The sequence below is a fragment of the Prionailurus viverrinus genome, chromosome X, assembly GCF_022837055.1.
Source record: "Prionailurus viverrinus isolate Anna chromosome X, UM_Priviv_1.0, whole genome shotgun sequence".
NCBI lineage: Eukaryota > Metazoa > Chordata > Mammalia > Carnivora > Felidae > Prionailurus > Prionailurus viverrinus.
The window spans coordinates 35,581,133-35,603,473 of NC_062579.1; the positions used below are offsets into that span (position 1 = coordinate 35,581,133).

Sequence of the window (22,341 nt, forward strand, 5' to 3'; positions counted from 1 at the left end):
TCTGATTCTAACTCTTGAGAATGTGAACTCTTTGTGAGCAAAGATCCCATACAGCTACTTTACCAACGCGTCCCCAACACCTAGATTAATGCTGGCACTTAGTAGGTGCTCAATAAATATTTGTTGCAGTTGCCACAGAAAGAAATGAGCTTATTCAGTAACCGAGACCATTTTGTTCAGGGTATTTGAAGGTCCCCTTTAATTTCATATCGTTGATCCAATAGGTCAGTAAAATAAAATCTCCTTGTATTTTTAGACTGCATGCCTTTTAAATTTTAAAGGGGAGCCTAGATTCATTTTGTCTACTAAGATATTTTTAGGGAAGATAAAAGGTATCTTTATCATTTATTATCTAGCCATTAAAAAGGGTTTATTTAGATCCACATGTACTGTCCTGGAAATATGTTCATGATGTATTGTTGAGCAGAAAGGCGGTTATGAAACAGTATTTAGAGTTATGATATTACTTGAGGTTTATATTTATATAAAAAGGCATAGAAAAAGTCTAGCAACAACACACTGAAATATTAAAAACAGCTATTTCTGGGAAGAGAGACTGAGTTTTGCTGTTTTCTTCAGACTTTTCTGTATCATCTGAATTGTTTTAAATTCATAAGAAAAAACATTAAGTAAGCCCATTTTCACTTAAAAGAAAACATTGGCATAAATGTAACCTTAACCATAATAGACTTTTGGCTATTAAGACCTAGGAATTTCAACACAATTGCTAGAATGACCTAAATACAAGCAAAGTACTTCTCAGTGTGATACCTCCATACCACCTACTCTGAATTTGACCACATTCTGCCAATCTTGTCTTCTTTTACAGAGAGACAGAGACAGAGACAGAGACGGAGAGAGGGAGAGAGAGAACCTCAAGCAGGCTCAGAGTCAGCACAGAGCCCGACGTGGGACTTGATCACATGACCCTGGGATCAGGACCTGAGCCAAAATCAAGAGTTGGATGCTTAACCAACTGAGCCACCCAGGTGCCCCACTTTCTGCCCATTTTTAAGGCTAAAAAACATACACTGGTCATGTCCGACCATTGTTTGAAGGAAAAGACAAAGGTATTATTTCAAGCACCTTCAGGACCTCCAACTCAACACACCCCTCCCACCAGCAAGTGAGGTGCACAAGACTCTGTTGCAAGAATGAACAGGGGATAATTAATTATAAGAAAGCCGGGTTGGGGCGCCTGGGTGGCTCAGTGGGTTGAGCGTCCGACTTCAGCTCAGGTCACGATCTCACGGTTCATGAGTTTGAGCCCCGCATCGGGCTCTGTGCTGACAGCTCGGAGCCTGGAGCCTGCTTCGGATTCTGTGTCTCCCTCTCTCTCTGTCCCTCTCCCCCTCACTCTCTGTCTCTTTCTCTCAAAAATAAATAAACGTTAAAAAAAAAGATTAAAAAAAAAAAAGAAAGCTGGGTGATGATAAATGCAGGAAAATAGCATACTCATAACCAAAGGACTTTTTTCCCCCTCAGGATTAAAGAAAATAATGGCTCATATTTATAAACTAATAAAAATTAGCAGTAATAAGTTAAATGTTACAAGATGAAGTCACACAGGCTCATCAATCTAAACAAAGTAGAATCAACAGCGATCAGAAGAGGGGAAAGGGAATTTGGTTATTTTTTTGTGTACATTTTCTTTGGCCAGGGGTTCTGGGATGCAACTCCAATATGCCGCCCCCTACCACTGTTTATCGTCTGGGTTTTGGCTCACTTGTCATCTTGAACTCCTTGAAAGGACATGCTCTGTTTATGGAAATATTTGTAGCCAAAATGCTGGACCATGATGTCTTTTATTTGTGTGTGTTTTGGGAGAGGAACTGAAGCTCAATCAATTAAAGATGTTTTGTAGGAAACTTGCATTTAGCATGGAGCCTTGAAGAAAAGTATTCCCTAAGACTCCGAGTAGGAGCTGAGGTCAGAGAATGAGATCATGTAGAGCCTTTAACTTTCCTACTGAAGAGAACTAAGAGCCACAGGAGCAGACTGTACAGAGAGGTATTATGGGACCCAAGTTGTATTTTCTAAAGATTGCTCTGACTGATACATTGAGAAGAGAATGCAGGGGCAGGGCCAAAGTGGTGAGGGCAGTTAGCAGTCTTCTTCCGTAACCCAGAGGAGGCATAAATGGCGGCAGTGGCGGTGGAGATCAGTGAGGAGTGGTCAATTCTTAATACTTTGAGTGTAGGATTCCAGGAGGATTGTATACAGTGACAGGGAGAGACACAGACGAGACAGAGAGAATGAATGGACTCAGGACAACTCTAAGGGTTTTGCTTGACCAATTGGAAAAATATAGCTGTCCTGAGACTGGAAGGATTGCCGGGGCTACAGGTTGGCAGAAAACAACCGGGAGTTCTGTTTGCATATGTTATATTTTGATGGGAAGTGAGCAGTTGGATCTATGAGCTTGAAATTCAGGGAAGAGGTTCGAGGTGAAGACAAAAATGTGGCAGCCATTAGCATACAGATGGTGTTAAAAGCCACCAGATTGTGGGGGGTGCCTGGGTGGCTCAGCTGGTTAAGTGTCTGACCTTGGCTCAGATCATGATCTTACAGTTCCTGATTTCGAGCCCCCGAGTCAGGCTCTGTGCTGACAGCTCAGAGCCTGGAGCCTGCTTCAGATTCTGTGTCTCCCTCTCTCTCTGCCCCTCCCCTGCTCCTGCTCTCTCTCTCTCTCAAAAAAATGAATAAACATTAAAAAAAAATTTTTTTTAAAGCCACCAGATTGAGCGATTGGATGAGATCACCAATGAACTAAGTTTCTCTGTTTCTAGAGTACAGAATGTAATTGTCGGTAAATTACCGTTACGTCAATTACAGGAGACACTTATTTAATCCTAGAGGTTTCAGAAGTGTGATATCCCAGTAATTTGGGAACCAGTCAAAAGATTACCAAACAAATGTAGGACCACATCAGACTTCACCCGCACATACAATCCACTAACGAGTCCTGAGGGTTCTACCACCATAGCAGATCATAAGTCCTTTCCTCCACCTCCTCTCCCATTCACTAACTCCAAGCCACCATCAACTCCTACCTGGGTTGTAACCATAGCTTTGTAGCTTGGTCTTGCTGCTTCGACTCTGACCATGCTGCAGACACATCCTCCATCAGAATGAGCTTTTTAAAACATAGACCAGATCAATAACTTTCTTCCTTGAACGCTCCAATGGCTTTCCAATCCACTTGGGACAGAAGCTGAACTCCTCATCGGGGATTATAACACTGTATGTAATCCGGCCATCGCTGACCTCCCTGATCTCACCTGAAAACTCCATCTCTGTTCAAAACATCGCAGGTGCACTAGCCTTCTTCCTGTTCTCTGAGCATGCTGAGATTTCTTCCAGAAATGCGAGGCATTTGCCCCTCTGGTCCCTTTGTCTGAAAGTCTCAATTCAAATGTTGCTTCTTCAGAAAGGCCTTCCTGAAGTTCCTCTTACCTAACCGAGTCCCTCTACCCGAATCTGCATTTGCCCTGAATGATGGCAATGGAAACTTCTAGAAAGATTTCCGAAATCACCACTGGAATTCCTATTATCATACTTTGTTACCAAGAAGTCTTCTCTTTACTCATCCCTACCTGTTACCCCTAGGTGCCCAGCCTTCTTCCCTGCCCGACATACGATATGTCAGACTCAACACATCTAACCACTTACCCATTTCAAAGGCTATTTGGAAAGGATATTTGTGAATCAAATGATATTCAGGAAGGATCAAAAGCTGGAAATGGAAGAGTACACAGCTTAGAAACGATGTATGAATGTTTTCTGAGGAAAAACGTTTGAGAGATTTAGTCTTTTCAAAGACCCAGAGCCAGGCTCCAGAGAAGAGTTGAGCTAATGTGGTATAGCACTCCAAGTTTTTCTTTTCAGTTCTTAGAGGATCTCAATGGATATGGAACTCTCAGCAAAAGGAGCAGGGGACAAGAGAACAAAGCATCTTTCAATGAAAGTGGATAAAATGAGCCAATGCTTCTTGGAAGAATTCTTTGCTGCTGGAAGTGGACAGAGTTGTAGTTAATCCTGATGGATTGGTCACAAATATTTATCTCCCTTTCTCACCAAAAGCCCACCAAAACGACAATAAAGGAATAGGTGGTAACCCACAATGTTCATGACAGCTGGAAAAAAAGACAACGGTGGGCAAGAATCTTCAAAATCTTTTGCAAGATGGAAAGCAGACCAAGGACTGGTAACCAGCTTGGCAGAGCTGAGGAAGGGAAGCTAAACTGTAAATGTCTGGAGGCAGGGGGCCACTTAGAGATTAGCCAATGTGGCCCACAGAACTCCTGAGGTGCTCAGCGAAAGCAGGCTCCAGATGCCATCAGAGGCGGGAACATGGTGTGAGACTGAAAACAAGGGCTGTTTCAAAGCCTGAACAAAGCCAGGGCAGCGAATCCCAAGTATCTTTTTCTATACAGCTCTCTTTCAGAGCAATTCAACTTAAGAAGCTTCAATCTGGGGGAGCTGAAGCATAATCGAGGGCAGAGGAGAGCATTACACACTGAACTTGGGCCTCTCGGCCCCCTTCCTTCCCCTTTCCCCATTTCTAGAATACCTGTAGCCATGCTTTGGTGACCCTTTCTCCCATTCCACCCTCCCTCCTATTCCAGCAGAAGATAGCATTCCTTTCCTGATTCTCTGAATGGTCTCAGAAAGATCTCCAGATTGCAGCTTCTGGGGTTCACCTAACGAAAATGAGGGGTAGGAGATGGATTTGTGCAGTGAAACCCACCAATCAACAAGATCCTCCCCCCCAAAAGCTTCAAGCATTAAGGACAGAAGCCAAAACAGCAACAGTAAAAAAACAAAAACAAAAACAAAAGGAATCAGAAAAACAAAGGCAATTAGGTTGCAGAGGCAAAGACGGAAGATAAGAGGATACAGTACATCCGTGAAAAAAGGACAGAAAACTAAAAAAGGGAACATTCAGACAAACTGTGCTCCTGGAATAAAAAATCTGATAGTAGTAAATACACACAGTAGAAGAGGCGGAATATCGTGTCAAGAAAATCATGATGACAAAGAGAAAATCCGGGAAAGGAGAGATCCAAATCCAGGACATCCAAAATCTTTTTTTTTTTTTAATTTTTTAATGTTTATCTTTATTTTTGAGACGGAGAGAGATAGAGCATGAGCAGGGCAGAGGCAGAGAGAGAGGGAGACACAGAATCGGAAGCAGGCTCCGGGCTCTGAGCTGTCAGCACAGAGCTCGACGCGGGGCTCGAACTCGTCAACTGCAAGATCATGACCTGAGCCGAAGTCGGACACTCAACTGACTGAGCCACCCAGGTGCCCCTAGGACATCCAAAATCTTAATGACAGGAGTTCTCACAAGAGAAAAATGAAAATGAAAGAGGAAATTACTAAAAATTGATGGAAAGTTTCCCAGAACCAAAGGACAGGGTCTCCAGACCAGAAGGGCCCATAAAGTGTTAAGCACAGCGAATCCGTATCCAGCCACACACACATACACACAAGGCCCCGAAGAGAAGATCCTAAGAGCATCCAGAAAGACCAATAGTGGGAATTAATATTATGTTAAATCCTCAAGCACCCTAACAGGAAGTTAGCAGTGGTATCTAAAAATGGGAAACACAGAAATAGTAGTATGTGTGTGTTATTTAAATGTCGATGGAATATTACCCAGCCATCAAAAAGAATGTAATCTCGTCATTCGCAATGGCGTGGATGGAGCCAGAGAGTATTATGCTAAGTCAAATAAGTCAATCAGAGAAAGACAAATACCAGATGCTTTTACTCCTATATGGAATTGAAGAAACAAAACAGATGAACATACGGTAAGAGGGGGGAGAAGAGAGAGAAACAAACCACAAGAGACTCTTAACGATAGACAACAAACTGAGGGGTGATGGAGGGAGGTGGGTGGGGGATGGGCTAGGTGGGTGATAGGTATCGAGGAGGTCACTGGTTGCGATGAGCACTGGGTGTGGTACGTAAGTGACGAGTCGCAGAATTCTACTTTTGAAACCCATATCCCACAGTATGTCACCTAACAAAAATTTTAAATAAACAAACAGACAAACGTCTATAGAAATGGCTAGAACAACTGAAAGAGGCCGCTTCCTGTGCATGGATGGGTCTGGGAGGTGGGGAAGGGTGTGGCTGGAAGCTGCTGCTGTTGGAATAAGCTTTTTAGAATTGTTTGAGTTTTGTTTTTGTTTTTGTTTTACCATGAGAATGTACCAGTGTGATGTAAGTACAAAATGTACAAAGAGAGAGAGAGAAAGAGAGAGAGAGAGAATACGGATATATAAGAGAGCTCGGGTTCTAAAAATAGTCCAAATAGGAGGCAGAGGAGCCAAGAGGAAGCAGTTCAGAGATGGAGGAAGGCTTGACTCTTCGGGTACTGGGAACAAGTCAGTCATTGCCTGCATTTACCTCTGAATACCGTCTCCCCTGTCACCCATAAATGGCGCCCTCCCTGTCATCCTTTACCAGATCCTATCCATCCTTTCAAAACATTTTGGAAAGACCTGTGAATCGTATAGAAAATATGTCTCCTTACTTCGGGGTCATGCTGTGCCCCTGATCAAAAATGTCAGCCTCCTGATTGTCCACGAGGACCCCCTACTTTGCTCCTCGCCGAACGACTTTTGGCTCTTGCTAAGACTCTGATCCGTGGTCAAAGGACGAAGATTGGCCACTCTGGAGGCAAGTCTCTCAAAAAGGCCGTGAAGGCAATTCCAAAGAAGAACTTTGTATGGCAACATTGTTGGAACCCGTGCACGGTCTTCCAGGGTGACTGCCCTAAAGGGCAACACTAATTCTGGCTTTTAAGTGTTTCTCCGCTTGTTAAAAAGTCAGCCTCCTTACTTTAAAGTCCCAGCTCACAGTGCTAAAGTGTTTTCCTAAAGCCTCCATAAATTCCTCTTTCCCTTTGATACTTGGGCAAGCCACCATCTCCTTCCCTACACAAACTCAGGGACATGTTTGTGGAGGAAGAGGGAGGGAAGGCAATTTTCCCTCGTTCCTCCTTAGATAATCATGACCCCCCCCCCCTCCCAAGCATGCTCCTCGATGCCTAGCTAGGTGGGAGTTCTTAGAAATGTGTCATTTGACGGGTGCTTTTGGTCCCCCCCTCCCTAAAAGGATGAATGGCTTGAAAACTACAGAAGCCATCTATCTCCTTGCCACAACGAATAAAGCTCCATCTGTGGAGGTAAAAGGCAGAGCAGCAGCTGTGTTTTGCTGAAAAGGAACATGGCTTCCCCCTCTGCTGCAAAGGCCATCTTGCAACACAGGTGAATGGGCTGGGCTGCATGACTAGAGCTGCAAGGGAGGGAGGGCAGTGAAGACACATTTTTGATTCACTTGGTTGTGTTTGGCTTCAGTTCATTACTCGGCAAACCCAGGGGTGCCCACCTGAGCACCTTCTGCGATTTTTTAATTTAATTTATTTACTTGAGGCAGGGGAGGGGCAGAGAGAGAGGGAGGGGGAGGGAATCCCAAGCAGGCTCCTCGCTGTCAGTGTGGAGCCCTACGTGGGGCTCGATCTCACGAACCGTGAGATCATGTCAGACGCTTAACCAGCTGAGCCACCCAGGTGCCCCTTGAACACCTTCTGAGATACTTAGTGACTGGACACTTGAGAAAAACGTAGAGCTCTGGGCCACTGCGTCCGTGGGTCATTAAAAACTCAGAGTTGGCATGGTGGCATGGCCCCAGGTTGTCAGTGAGTAGTTCTGGGAATCTCTAGACGGCCAGGTCTCTAAATTAATTTCCAGTTATTCCAAGTGGCGATTCATAAGGCCACCATTAGGGAAGGAGGCCACCTCTTCACTTCCCAGTCCCACACGGAGCACAGAACGGAATGACCTCAGAATACTCTCCACTTCCGAACGGTTTGAGAACCAGAATTTCTTGCTTATGAACAACTGAGGGAGCATCAAAAACCCAAGTGAGGGCTCAGAGAGGTCGGGTCCATTTACAAGGCTCACATCCCAAAGGTTTAGGGTATCTTAGGGAGTCATCGTCCTAATTCCATTGGAGACTCAACCCGGTCTGCACCGCGCTCTCTCAGCGAGAGAGCCTCTTGGTGCCTCAGTGCCTGCACTTAACAAAATGAGGAATCGTGCCTATCATCAATGGTCACGTGCCTTTTGACAGGCTCAGGGGGTTATGGAATATTCTAGGGCCCTCGGCACTGTGTCAATACAGAGCGTCAGTCCCATCATTCACGTATCACCCATTGCTACTACTACACAGAACACGTAAGCCCGATGCTCTATGCGTTGGTGAGATGAACCCGTCTGGTAACTAAGGTGACTTCATGCCACGGACTGGTGGGGCCTCAGGTGACCGGATGTGAACACGATTTTGAAGTCCCGATCCCAGCTTGAGCTGGGCTAATTCAGGAAAAGCCCTAACTGAATCACAAGAAAAGAAAGAAAGAAAAAAAAATGGAAGAGCAGCAGAGGGAACTCTCGATACTAAAACAACGGGGTTAGGAAAAATACGCGAGTAACCATCACTGGGGTGAGAGACAATCAGTCAAATCTGCAGCCATGTTGTTTTCCGGCGCCTGAACTGAGCGCACACAGCCGCAGGTAAAACCGCCCTCGGACGGAGCGTGCATTGAACCAGAACAACACGCTCCAGGCCTGCCTCCCACAGGACGTGGCAGACGTCAGAGGGGCTCTGGCGTGGCATGCCACAGGAGGGCTGTGCAGAAAGAGAGTCTGGTCAAGGCTCTGGAAAGCCCTGTGCAGTCTGTGGGGAACAATAAGAATGCAGAATAGAAATGTAAGCTGCAGGCTGATGGGTCCGTTAGGAATTAGGGCCGTCTTTGAAAGGAATCTGCGGAGATGATGCAAAACCCCAAGCATGCGACCCAGATCGTGGCGGGGCATATGGGAGGGAGAGGGGACTGGGAATGAGACATTTTCTAATCTGACTGGTCTGAAGTTTCCCCTGAGTGAAGAGAAGGGTCACCGCACAATCAGAGGCAGAGCTGGACTGAACACAGTCCGCTTAGCAACCCGGAGGGATGACCTCCACAAAGCCGAGCTGGGCTCGGAGGCAGATGTGTGCCGTGCCCGGGACATCTTCGAAGGAAGTGGGGGAACGGTCTTTCTGCCTTTAATGTCAAATCATAAAGGCAGAGACAAAACAGGCTGCAGAGGATGATGATTCGGTGGCCTCAGTGTTAGAGAAGGAACGTCTAGGTCCTCCAGAGGCCAGGCTCCCACATCACCGGACTTTCCAGGACAACTCATCCCCGGGGCCATAAGAGATAATCTAATAAATATCCGCAGCTTCCTGACGGGAAGACAGCTTCATGTGCGAAACGCCTTCAGATCCAACTGTTTGAAAACAAGGCTTCCTCTGTGTAGAGGGACACAAGTTTCTTCCAGTTCACTTTGAAGTCAGAGTGTGTGGTCTGTGGTCCCTGACTTCAACTTCTCGCCTAGTCCCCGATCAATACTCAGTACCAGGTGCTGCGCTGGGTACTTCGTGTATGTTATCTCAAGTCACCCTCAGAACTGCCAGGAAGTGGGTATTATCTCATTGTATTTTTGGTTTTATTTTATTTTTTTAGTCTAGAGAGAGAGAGCAAGCACACAAGCAGGGGAGAAGGGGGGAGGGAGAGAGAGAGAATCCCAAGCAGGCTCCACACTGAGCGGAGGGGCTCGATCCCACGGCCCTGGGATCATGGCCTGAGCCCATATCAAGAGCCAGATGCTTAACCAACTTAGTCGCCCAGGCGCCCCGGTATTATCTCATTTTAGAGGTGAAGAATCTGAGGTTCAGGCAGGTCAAAAATCTTGCACAAGATCACATAGCTAGCAAATGCATTCAAAGACTACAAGAGACCAGGCAGGGTGAAACTGTTAAGATCTGACGAACCCGCTGGTTGTTCATAGGCGGCAAATCAAACAGGCTGAAAGCAGGTCTCTGTATCCGAACGGACCGAACGTCAAGTCGCAAATCTTCGTTACAAGGTAAGAGACAAAAAGAGAAACACGGTGTTGTGAGAATCTTCTGGAAGAGTCAGTCACAGCCAGCCAAGTGAATCTAAGATGGCTTCATGGTGGGGTGCTACCCGAAGTGAGTCTTAGAGAAAGAGCAGGATTTCAGCAGGTAAAGAAAACTGGAAGCTATTTTCTACTGAAGAAAGAGCAAGAGAAAAGGCAAACTAACTAACTAACTAACTAACTAACAGTGGGAAGCAGGAGATAGACATGTGAAATGCTAACTAGCCCATGTGGTCTTGGGAATGTGATGGCGGAAGAAAGCAGACTCCTAGGCCTATTTCATCTCAGGTCCTTTCCATCAGGATGACCTGCCTTCTCCCTCACACTGATGCGAGCAAATAAAAGCACCCTGGGGCTGATATTCCAGAAAATAACCCCAGGTCAATGTAACACACAGCTACATCCAACTGGATTGGCCCTATTGAGTCCCCTTCTGATGCTTCAGACCCTAGTTCTTCCACATGGGATTTAGTTTTATCTGTTCCTTTTGTCTCAGATGAGGACTCCCCACTCCAGCCCCCGCCTGAAAACAATGCTCCCACTGACAACCCTAAGCCTCCCAATGCAGAAGGGGGAGAAGGAGTGAAAAGCCAGCGATTTCGGTCTTTCCTTGAAAAGGAAAGAGGGGTTACGGAGAGTTCGTGAGTAGAAAAGCAGTGCTATGACATTTTGGCTCTTAGAAGATATTAAGCTGCTGCGTGTGAAGACAGATTTAAACATTTAGAGACTGGTGGAAGAAAGACCAATGTGGAGGCGCCGTAATAGCCAGGAAGAAACGTGGGTGAGAACAAGAGTGAAGACGGTAGGAATGGAGAGGAAAGAGCGGCTGCCAAGGAGTAGGCAGGATGTAGAACTGTCAAGCTCATCTTCTAGATTATGGGACTTTGGGAAAACCACCTCATCTCCCTAAACCTCAGCATCCTCATGTAAGGTAGGAAGAGAATAGTTCTGATTCATGAAGCTGTGCTCACAAAGCAAATGAAGTAATGTCTTCAGAGCAAGGACAACGATGGCTAGAACACAGTCCAAAATGTCAGAATTACCGAGATGAGCAAGTCGGAGGAGGGGCTGGGATAATGCCAGAGTCTGCGTAGCTGGGAGGGCGGATGCCAGGAAGTCAAACGTAGACGTTGAGCAGGAGAGTGAGGTGTTTCAGAAAGCAGTTCATGGTGCTTTCCCTTTGCAACATCATAATCGCCACTGTTTACATCTGGGGCTCTAGTAGGGCAGAGCCCTATGCTAGTAACACTAGGCTCTCTTACCACATGTCTTTAGCCAGTAGGAACTACTGCTTTGAAAAATCTGCCCCGAATTTGAGATCTAATACCCTCAAAACCAATGAAGTAGGACGTTTTCATTTTGTCCCGGGAACCTGTGTGTATGTGTATGTGTGTCTTAAATATTATTTTATTTTTGTAAATGCTTTTTATTTATTTTGAGAGAGAGAGAGAGACAGAGAGAGAGACAGAGTACTAGCAGGAGAGGGACAGAGAGACACACACACACACACACACACACACACACACACACAGAATCTGAAGAAGGCTCCAGGCTCCGAGCTATCAGCACAGAGCTCAGAGCCCGACGCGGGGCTCCAACCCGCGAACTGCGAGGTCGTGACCTGAGCCGAAGTCCGCGCTCAGCCGACCGGGCCACCCAGGCGCCCCTACGTGTGTCTGTCTTAATGTTAAAAAGATAGACTAGCAATTCAGAACAGGCTGTCCAACGTTCAAAACCATGACCAACTTTTCCTTTCGTAACACTTACATGGAAATGCGTCGTCAATAACATAACCGGAACGGTCAAGGGGCAATCAAGGATAATGAAAGGTAAATGTACAATCAGGAGGAGCCCCCCGCCCCACAAAAGTGTGCAGGACAAACCCCACGGAGGGAGGAGCTCTCGCTTACCCGGACAGTATGGATCCCAGGAGGTCATCAGTCAGAGGTAACCTGAAGGATTTGCACAGCCTTCTGATGTCTTTGGTGGGTAGCACTTTTTTCCTGCATTAAAACAGAGTAGGCAGGTGTTTATAGATTTTGTCTCTCTTGAGTAAACAGTTACATGCTGTAGGAAAGAAAATACAGATGCCTCCCAAGAATCTGCACACGGAAATGAATATCAGCGGTGGTAGGGGGATTCACAGTAAGGAAAAACAGTCCTATGGCCATTTCACCAACTTTTTCCAGTTCATAAGCCATCAGATTCTGTCCTTACAAAGGCCTGCCCATCACGATTCAGACTCTTGGTTGGTGACAGCACAGCGTATTAGGGCTGCGGCCACGAGTGCTGCTCTAAGTAATTGGTCTGCCTTCTTGACCACTGGTCAAAAGATGGCTCTGATATTTGAAAACATCTCTTAATTTGACAGGCATCTAGAGCCTCCAACACAAGTATTCAATGACTTGAGGGTGTTTTTCTAGTCTTTTCTTGGACCCAAACCTTGCAATTTGGAAGCCCCAGCTGGGGCCTTAACATTCACCTCAGTTTTGTCAGAGGGTTTCTCCAGAGCAGCCCAAGAGTCATTTTCCTCAGCCTGCTGCGGGGGGGGGCACAGAAGTGCTCGTCCAGTGTTCTCACTCGGCCAGTATTCTTCTAGGCACCAAGCAAAATGAGAACCAGTAGGAAGGAAAGCGGGCGGCTTTATTCACAGAGAGGTTATAAAATGATGAGAGAGCGTTTATGTCTAGAACGGAAGCTTGTCAGATCTGGAAGAGGTCTGGAATGCCCAGGAGGTATTCCTTTAGTGAAGGAGGGTCACACTTCTCACCCTGGGGGAGGGGTCCCCACCGGGGTGGAAGGCAGGGCCAGGGTCATGCAAAGCTCAGGCCACGCATCCTCCAGAAGGCTCGGCAAAGTGTGAAGGTTCAAGGAAAAATATCATCTTTACAAAAACTCAACGAGGCTGTATTATTCTGGATTAGGAAAAAATACTCATGTTCATCACTAAGATGAACCATTGGACCTTTTTTTAAATTTTTTTTTTTAACGTTTATTTATTTTTGAGACAGAGAGAGACAGAGCATGAATGGGGGAGGGTCAGAGAGAGGGAGACACAGAATCTGAAACAGGCTCCAGGCTCTGAGCGGTCAGCACAGAGCCCGACGCGGGGCTCGAACTCACGGACCGCGAGATCATGACCCGAGCCGAAGTCGGCCGCCCAACCGACTGAGCCACCCAGGCGCCCCTAACCATTGGACCTTTAAAGATATTTCGGGTACACAGCAGGCCACTTGGATGTAAACTTCAGGTCTGGGGATGGCGGAAGGGGTCGTGGGAGCAAAGAAACGGCAGTGGTGGGGCCTAACAAAATTAGAGGCTAGGGTTAAAACTAAGATTTTCTAACTCCACGTGAGTATTTCCCCCCATGATATCAGGTCTGTGGGTAAGATGGGGCTCTACTTTATAAAAATGACTCGATAAAGCTCAATATAAACATGGCAAATGTATTAGAGATAGACTACGCTGAACTTCACTATTTTCAAGAAGAAATCATTTCAAAGCAACTCTGTAGAACGTTTCCTTGTAAATTCCCTGTTCTCTGTATTATAAAGGTCATTTGTAAGTCCCAGTCATCACTAAAATAATGTAAGAAAAAGACCTCTCTGAATGAAACGTTCTAACATTTGGCTTTACTACGTTACGGCTGAAAGCTTTCAGAAACCAATTAAAAGGAAATGCAAAGAGGCATCCTGTTTTTTTGAAGATACACGGGCCTTCCGTATTCCGTCAGCAAACAGAGGTCACCATCACTATGAAATATGTGTATCAGATGTTCACCAAAAATGATTTACAGGACCTCTGCTATATAGTGGGAGTATAATGGGACATCTCAAAGTTCTTTCTGCCCTTTGGGATAAAACGTGAATCCGCTCACTACTCGGGTCTACAGAAATTTATTAAAATCGAGAAAAGAAAGACTTACTTTTCTCGATCTTCATAGACACAAGTAGCAATGAGTCTTTCAAAATTCTCAAAAGTATTTTTCTTGAGTTGTTCGTGGGCCTGCGCCATTAGGATGTTCATATCAGGACACGTGTCCTCGGGCACCCCGTAGTGACGTGCAAGGGTTATAAATTCGTGTTCTAGGAGTCTCCCAACGGTTAGAGTCATCATTATGTCTCTGTAAAGAAAATGAGAAAACGCTCATGAAGTTGCATCTAACAACAATATTTTGCTTTCTCTCAAGAATATCCAAACTCCACCGTATAAAATTTTTATCAACTGCACAGAGGACAGGTGACTATTTTTCTTTAATTTAATTTCCATTTCAATTCTGAGCAGCAGGAAGGCACCAGTGCTGGGATGGACGCACTACAGCTTCTAAATGAAATGGCATTTTCCCCAAACTCAAACTCCTACCAGAGAAGTGCCTGCAACCAGAAAGTGAATCTCTCAAAGTCCTTGGTTAAAGAATAAAGAATAAAAAATAAAAAACAAACAAAAAACACCTGCCACTAAATACAGGATTTCGTTCAATGCCTATTAACCTTACTTTACACAACATAGTAACAGACTTGGGGTTCTGGTTTCCCAGGCATAAAATGTATAAATCAGTACATTAGAAAGGTCTTTTCGAGTTGGAGAAAGCAATTATAAACATCTCCGCAGAAAAACTCAGACCGACACGCCCTGCCAGTGAAAAAAAAACAAGAGGAAAAGAGTAAAAAACGAAGAACGATGTAAAGGTACAGCTGTCTTAGGCTTTTGAAGACAATGGCATTGAGATTTTGCGGCAGAGCTAAAACAACAACAACGACAACAACAAATGACAGCAACAACATATTAACGATGAGGACTCAGAGCCTAACAAACTGGCAGGGTTGTCCTCAGTATATTCTCTATACCACAGCTATAAACCATGCAGCACGTGTAAGAAAGAAGTACATCAAAATAGTTAAAATGCCAACCGTTACAGTGGTTACATGAATAAGCTTCCATTCTCTAGAAAATCTACTTACCGCGAATAATTCAGTTCCCAAGAATCCCAAATAAGCAAGGGAATACAAGATTGTATTTGCTCTGCGGCTCACAGACTGGTCTTTCAGAATAACGGCTTTTAGTTCTCTTACGCATTTCTTGGCATTCTCAAGATCATCGAAGATCTCTGGGCCTCTCCTAGTCTCTCAACACCACAGACTGGGAGGGCCGCTTGAACGAACTGAGTAATAATATAACCCTTGCCATCCGTCGAGTACTAGCTATGTGCCAGGTCCTGCGTTGCCAGAAACTTCTGGCATGGATCATTTCATCTGGCTCAGAAGATAGGGGCTATCACTATCCCCACTTTACAGAGGAGAACACTGAGGCACCGAATACGTCCCATGTCACGCAAGCCAGAATGAGAACAGTTGCAGTCTGGCTCCAAAGCCCACGCCCTTGCATGTTGTTCTATCCCTCTTCTGTTGGGACACAGAAGACAGAATGACTGGATGGAGTTGGGGCTCAGCCAGGGAAAGTTTCCTAAAGGCTGTGGGTATTAAGCTGACCGTTTACAGACCTCTACTCCCTTTACCGTCCATGACCTCTGCTTCGAGGGCTATCACTTGATCAGCATAAGTAAGTCAGAGAAAGTAATTTCAGAAACCCGGAATCACCAACCGTCTCTGACAAAGGGCTAAGTGACCATGGAGAAATCTCTCCGAGGAAAGCCCGCAGCTCATTTAGAACACCGGTCACGGAATACTCAGTCATGACACGGGCGGAAAATGGAATGCTACGCAGCCATAAAAAGCAGGTTGTTGGGGTGCCTGGGTGGCTCAGTCGGTTAAGTGTCCGACTCTTTATTTCCCTCAGGTCATCATCTCACGGTTCATGAGTTCGAGCCCTGCCATCGGGCTGCACGCCGATAGCGCGGAGCCTGCTTCGGATTCTTTCTCCCGCTCTCTCTGCCCCTCCCCCACTTGCTCTGTCTCCCTCTCTCAAAAATAAACTTAAAAAAAATTTTTTTTACAGTAGGTTGCTGACTGGCATCTGCTTGTACGAAAGATGTCCATGCTGGGGCGCCTGGGTGGCGCAGTCGGTTAAGCGTCCAACTTCAGCCAGGTCACGATCTCGCGGTCCGTGAGTTCGAGCCCCGCGTCGGGCTCTGGGCTGATGGCTCAGAGCCTGGAGCCTGTTTCCAATTCTGTGTCTCCCTCTCTCTCTGCCCCTCCCCTGTTCATGCTCTGTCTCTCTCTGTCCCAAAAATAAAAATAAACGTTGAAAAAAAAATTTTTTTTAAAAACAAAAAAAAAAAACAAAAGATGTCCATGCTGCATTGATAAATGCACGATCCCAGTGAAAGTGAAGATTCCAGTACCTATAGATTCGCAGGGAAAACAGGTGATGGGGATCAAGGAGTGCACTTGTCGTGATGAACACGGAGTATCGCATCGAAGTGCCAAATCGCTGAACCTGACATGACACTGTATGTTAACTGGAATTTCAATTAAAACTTTAAAAAATGAAGGGTACAGGCCAAAGCATCTATAATGTTGTCCCTGATCGCTGAGATTTCTTTATATACATTACATATATGTATCTATATATATGTATTTATACATATAATCTATATCTTTATATATATAACTTATGTATATATATATATATAACATACCTTTATATATAATTTCTGCTTTCTCTGAACTTTTGTAAGTATCAAATATTGCTTTCATCATCATAAAAAAACAAAAAACAAAAAACACCTGGAAGGTTTTTTTCCTTTTGGGGGCCGAAACAGTGTGAAGGAGGACAAATGGCAAACTCCCCAGGACGAGCGAAAAGAACGGGTGTGGTGGTAACCAGAAACTTGCCGCGCACCTTTAACTAAACTTGTTCTAGCACCACCAGGTCTTAAAAGTTTATTTTCCTTTCCGTTGGATAAACTGCAGTTGTCCTGGCCTCAACGCGGTTAAAATTTTTATCTGCTGGACTTCCGCGTGCTCGGGTTTTAAACAGCTCGGTACCCCGCCGCTCCCCGTGCCTTTAGGTGAGGGTTTCAGACGAGCTGCCCCAGACTTGAAACCGCCCCCAGGCGTGGGGGGACACAGAGGGGTCCCCGGAGTGGAGGCCGGTGTGGCCGGTGTGCCCGTGCGGCAGGTCCCAGGACTGCTGCCCCTTTGCCGGCATTTACCATGTGCCCCTTTTCTTTTGGGCTCCCCCCCAACCCGGTCAAACTTGACTTGGCTCCACCAACAATGAAGGATCTTCTCAAGAGTGGCACCCTCCATCTTTGTATCGTGGTAAAGCACACGGAACAGAAAACGTACCAGGGGTGCGCATCCCCAACGTTGGGCTGCCGCCGCTTCTGTCTGTCCCCAGACCTTTTCATCACCTTGAAGAAGCACTCCCTCTGCTCCCCCCTTCCTTCCTCCCCGCCCTCTTCTGCACCGGGGCAGCCACAAATCTCTTTTCCACCTCTGTAGATTTGCCAATGCTGGATATTTCATATGAGTGGAATCCCAGAGTCTTGTCCTTTGTGTCTGGCTTTTCCTGCCTAGCGTGATGTTTTCATGTTCACACCTTTTTAGGCCTGAGTAATAGTCCATTGTGTGAACTACCACGTTTTGTTTATCCCTTCGCGCATCGACAGACATCTGGGTCGTTTCCACCTTTGGGCTACTGTGAATAGTGCTGCTGTGAACACTGGTGTGCCAGTTTTTGTTTGAATGCCTGTCTTGAATTTGGGGGGATACAAATGCAGGAGTAAAACTGCTGGGTCGCTTAGGAATTCTATATTTAACCGACTGAGGGAGAGGACCAAACTGTTTTCTGCATATTCTGTTTTTTGCTGGCAGGAGCCATGAAAACAGAGGTCCGACTCCCATGAAACACAAGCCCTTCCTCACTTAAACCTTCCGAGTGAACCTGAAATGTGGTTTGAGAGCAAAGTCTGAACTTGGTGCTTCCTGCGCCTTCATTTAAGGGAAATAGAAGTGCATTCTCAAAAGAAGCTTTCGTTGTATTCATCTGGTGTTCTGTGATGACCATTGCTAATCTTAAAAACTCAGAAACGGGGGCGCCTGGGTGGCGCAGTCGGTTAAGCGTCCGACTTCAGCCAGGTCACGATCTCACGGTCCGTGAGTTCGAGCCCCGCGTCAGGCTCTGGGCTGATGGCTCGGAGCCTGGAGCCTGTTTCCGACTCTGTGTCTCCCTCTCTCTCTGCCCCTCCCCCGTTCATGCTCTGTCTCTCTCTGTCCCAGAAATAAATAAAAATGTTAAAAAAAAAAAAAAAACAAAAAACAAAAAAAACAAAAAAAAAAAAAACAAAAAAACTCAGAAACGGCGGGGCATGTGGGGGGCTCAGTTGGTTAAGCGTTCAACTTCAGCTCAGGTCATGACCTCACGGTTCATGAGTTCGAGCCCCAGGTCCAGCTGGCTGCTTTCAGCTCGGAGCCTGGAGCCTGCTTCAGATACTGTGTCTTTGTCTCTCTGCCCATCCCCTGCTCCCATTCCTGTTCTCCCTCTCTCTCTATCCCTGAAAAATAAACATTAAAAAAAAAAAAAACACTCAAAATGTCAACCACCTTTGCCTTTACTCAACATTGTACTGTGTTCCTGGCGTTAATATCGTATACGGATCATCTCAGTATTAGTTAATCTTATAAGGGATGCTGCCATGATTCTCTCTCAGTTTTTGTAATTAAAGTCATAAGAGTCAAAAAAAATGATGCCAAACTGCTCTAGGGCATTGAAGTAACTATGCGCAATTCTGAAACATGAAATGCTAAGCAGTTTTACAAGACATAATTCCATGAAAGGCGCCCACTCAAGCAACACATTCTCTTACACGTTGAATCGGTGAAGCGTAAGCAATAATTTCCGGGCCAACTAAAAAAATCAGTTTCAACATAAACAAGGGCTCAGGAGTCCAAGCTTTGGGCCCGAAGACCTAGAAGAAAATCAGGTTGAGCCTAAATTAAACACAGCAGCAATTCTGATGACAACTGGTTGGCACTCTTGATCATTTCCTTCAATTTGATATTCAACAAATAAAATGTTCCACTTTCTCTAATCAGAAGCCAGGCACACCTGCTCACGTCCTACACTCCCTCAGGCCTTCTCTTCTACTTGTGGGCCTAAGCTGCCCATGCGGAGCAGAAAACCCCGCCTTCCCATCACTAGCACCCCAGTCCGCCATACTGTTGAACTTGTGTGTTTCCAGACTTCTCCGAAGCTCTGTTCCTTATCTGGGAAGCCAGGACGAGCCCGTTTGCTTTGTTGGTCATGTCATGCCTCTGTTCAAAACCCCCTGAGGGCTTGCCATCCCTCCTGAGGTAGAACCCAAAAGGCTCATGATGTGATATCTGACGTGATGTCCCCCTTTGTATCTCTTGGGCCTTGTCCCCTCTTTCCTCTGCACCTGCCATACTACACTCCTTGCTTTTCCTCAAACAAGGCAGTTACATACCAGCTTTAGGATCTCTGCACTGGCTGCTACCCCTACCCTAGAATGCTCCTCCCCAAGACAGTTACACAGTTTGGTCCTTCACCTCCCGTAGGGCATCTTCTGGAGTATCATCTTTGTGAGGCCTTCTCTGACCATTCTTTTTAAAAGCGTGACCCCTCTGGGGCACCTGGGTGGCTCAGTCAGTTAAGCATCCCACTCTTGATCTCAGCTCAGGTCACGATCTTGTGGTTTTGTGAGATCGAGCCCTTGTGTTGGGCTCTGTGCTAACAGCATGGAACCTGCTTGGGATTCTGTCTCCCCCTCTCTCTGCCCCTCCCTCTCTCCTTGTTACTTTCTCTCTCTCTCTCTCAAAATAAATAAACTTAAAAAAAAAGTGTAACCCCTACTCTAAAAGACTGGCATTCCCTGACTCCTCCTCTGATTTCTTCTCCTCCTCTGATTTCTTCTCCTCGGTGGCATTCATCATACACCAGCCCGGTATATCATTTGCTTTCTTATTCTGTATATCGTCTTTAGCCCCCCACTGGAACGTGAGTTCCACAAAGGACAGGGCTATTTGTCTATTTTGTTCACTGCTGAATCCCCAACACTTTAAGTAGATCCTGGCACACAGTAAGTAAGCACTGTATAATAAATAGTTGGCTGAATAAATGAAAACTGAGGGTTACATTAGCAAGGTATAAAAAGCATTTAGCATAGTGCCGGGAACTATAAATGCTCAATAAACGCTAACGGTTTGTATTACTCTCATCATCCCACAATAGAGATCTCTTCATGTTGTACCAAACTGAAAGAGGGGTGCCTGGATGGCATAGTCGGTCAAGTGCCCGACTCTTGATCTCAGCTCAGGTCTTGATCTCAGGGTCACGAGTTCAAGCCCATGCCGGGCTGAAGCCTACTTACGAATTTGTTTTAAGTAATAAAAAAAAAAATGATTAAACTGAAAGAGTTACTTTCTCATAAGCAAGCTTATCTTGGAAAAATGTGAAATGTTTCCGACGATCGAAATCACAGAATTTACCTGCGGAATGTAAAAGGAACATGGCACACTTGTTTTAAGTAGTCATATTCAGGATTAAGTCTGAAGTGATGAAGTAATAAACTCCAGGTGCGCCTTTCTTTATATAACAGATATATTTGAGAAGCTGCACAAATGCTTAATCCTCAGAAATCAAATTAGGTGCCCCCTTCCATTCTCTGTTGCATATACGTCTGCTTTATCCTCCTTTTGGTCATTTTTCATTGGCAGTGGCACCTAATACCTCAAGCTTTAAATTCCCCTGATTCGTGTGAGGTTCTTCATGACAAGCAAGCACGCTAGACTCGGAAATAAGTCCTCTGGAAGCTAAAGAATCTCTTGACAGTGTCATAATTACTGCCAAATACATCTGCGCTGTAAACTGATTTTTTTTGAAATGTTTTCTCCAAGAGAAGGACATCTGCACTGAAAATCACTGACCCTGTTTTCTTATTCCAAATGTAAGCAGGCTTCTAGTTTTCTCTCCATTGCGGCTCTAATCTTCGTTTCACATCACATACTATGGCTTTTCCTGTTTTGACAGGTAGTGGAATGTACATGGTAATTTTGATTTATTTAGTTTGAAATCCAGGATGTGCACTCGACTCTGGGGCTGCTTAAGTGTAGCCAAAAAAAAAAAAAAAAAACCAAAAAAACCCAACACACACACACACACACACACACACACACACACGAGATATTTTCATGTAGTTAAGAGCAATTGCTGTATATTATTAACACTATTCCTCAGAGAGGTATGATTTTAGAAACCCTTTAAAACCACTCCTCTATAATTCTTCTACGATCTGGTACAATTCCATTTAATTAACATTCAAGGGGGCTAGGACAACAGTGTTTTTGCTTTCTTGTTTTTTAAATCATGTCAAGATTTTTTGGTAGCAGCAAATGAAAGTGTAGATGATGGCGTTTCACTTGCAATGTGGGCAGGGAAGGAAGGAATATTCGTTTCATTTACAAGCATACTTGTATGAGCACACTCATTTTCTAGCACCTTCCTTTTGGGTAACACCCATCCTGTGTTCGAGGTTTGTCTCCAAGCAAACTTTGCTTGTTTGGCTTTTTGTTTTTAACTCTCCCTGGCTGCCCTGTGACAGTCAGGGGACCTTACGTGGAGGGACACCCCATAAAAGCCCACAGGTATATACTGAACAAACCATCGGCTAAACAAGACTAGGTCTGTGCCCTCCAGGTGTTTACAATCAATTTAGCAAGTCAAGTCTTACTAATACCAAAACGCATCAAGTAAGATATAATCAGTCCTAATTCTTCCTCAACACACACTCTAAAATATAGACTTATTGGCTTCACTCCATTATGAAAGGAACACGTTTCTAAATATAGAGAATTTGGTTAATAATAAAAGCAAGGAAAAAGAAGCCATACACATTCCCACTGCCCAAATATAACCAAGTCATTAAATATTTTAGTATCCTTCTTTGTAGTCTTTTTCTATGCATGGGTACTTAATAGTCTTTTCTTTGTCTTAATAGCTGCGAACGTTATTTTATGGCCTTTTTTTTTTTTTCATTTAACTAATACGGGTCATGTTACCACATATTCTTCTGGAACCAAAATGCTAAACCATGCTTCCATCACGGGGTATTTTGTGCGCTTTTCTCAAACTTTTACGCAAGTGACGTCCTGATGAACATCTTCAGGCATAAGCTATTGAAAATCATTTCCTCTGACTACAGAGAAAGGAAGAGATGGGGAGACTTAACAGTGTAGGGTGGAAAATGGGCCCAAGAGCAATACTGAAAGAAAGAAAGGAGCAGTGATCTTGTTTTGTGTTTGTTGGGTTTTTTTTTTTTTGCTTGCTTCCTCACACAATAACTTTGAAAACCTATGGATTCTCCTCACACATTTCTGAGTCAACATCTAAAATGCTGTTTTTTTTG

The 22,341-nt window shown here is 45.0% G+C and overlaps 1 protein-coding gene across 2 annotated transcripts in view; it reads right to left on the reverse strand.

The window, feature by feature from the left end:
* EFHC2 (EF-hand domain containing 2) overlaps window positions 1-22,341 on the reverse strand; it is a 202,536-nt gene that overhangs the window by 18,665 nt on the left and 161,530 nt on the right. For both annotated transcript variants that reach the window (XM_047844969.1, XM_047844970.1), the window contains 2 exons: window positions 13,939-14,136; window positions 11,924-12,016 (listed from right to left, as the gene is read on the reverse strand). In XM_047844969.1, coding sequence (XP_047700925.1) covers window positions 11,924-12,016; window positions 13,939-14,136 — 291 coding nt within the window. The remainder of the gene's footprint in view (window positions 1-11,923; window positions 12,017-13,938; window positions 14,137-22,341) is intronic.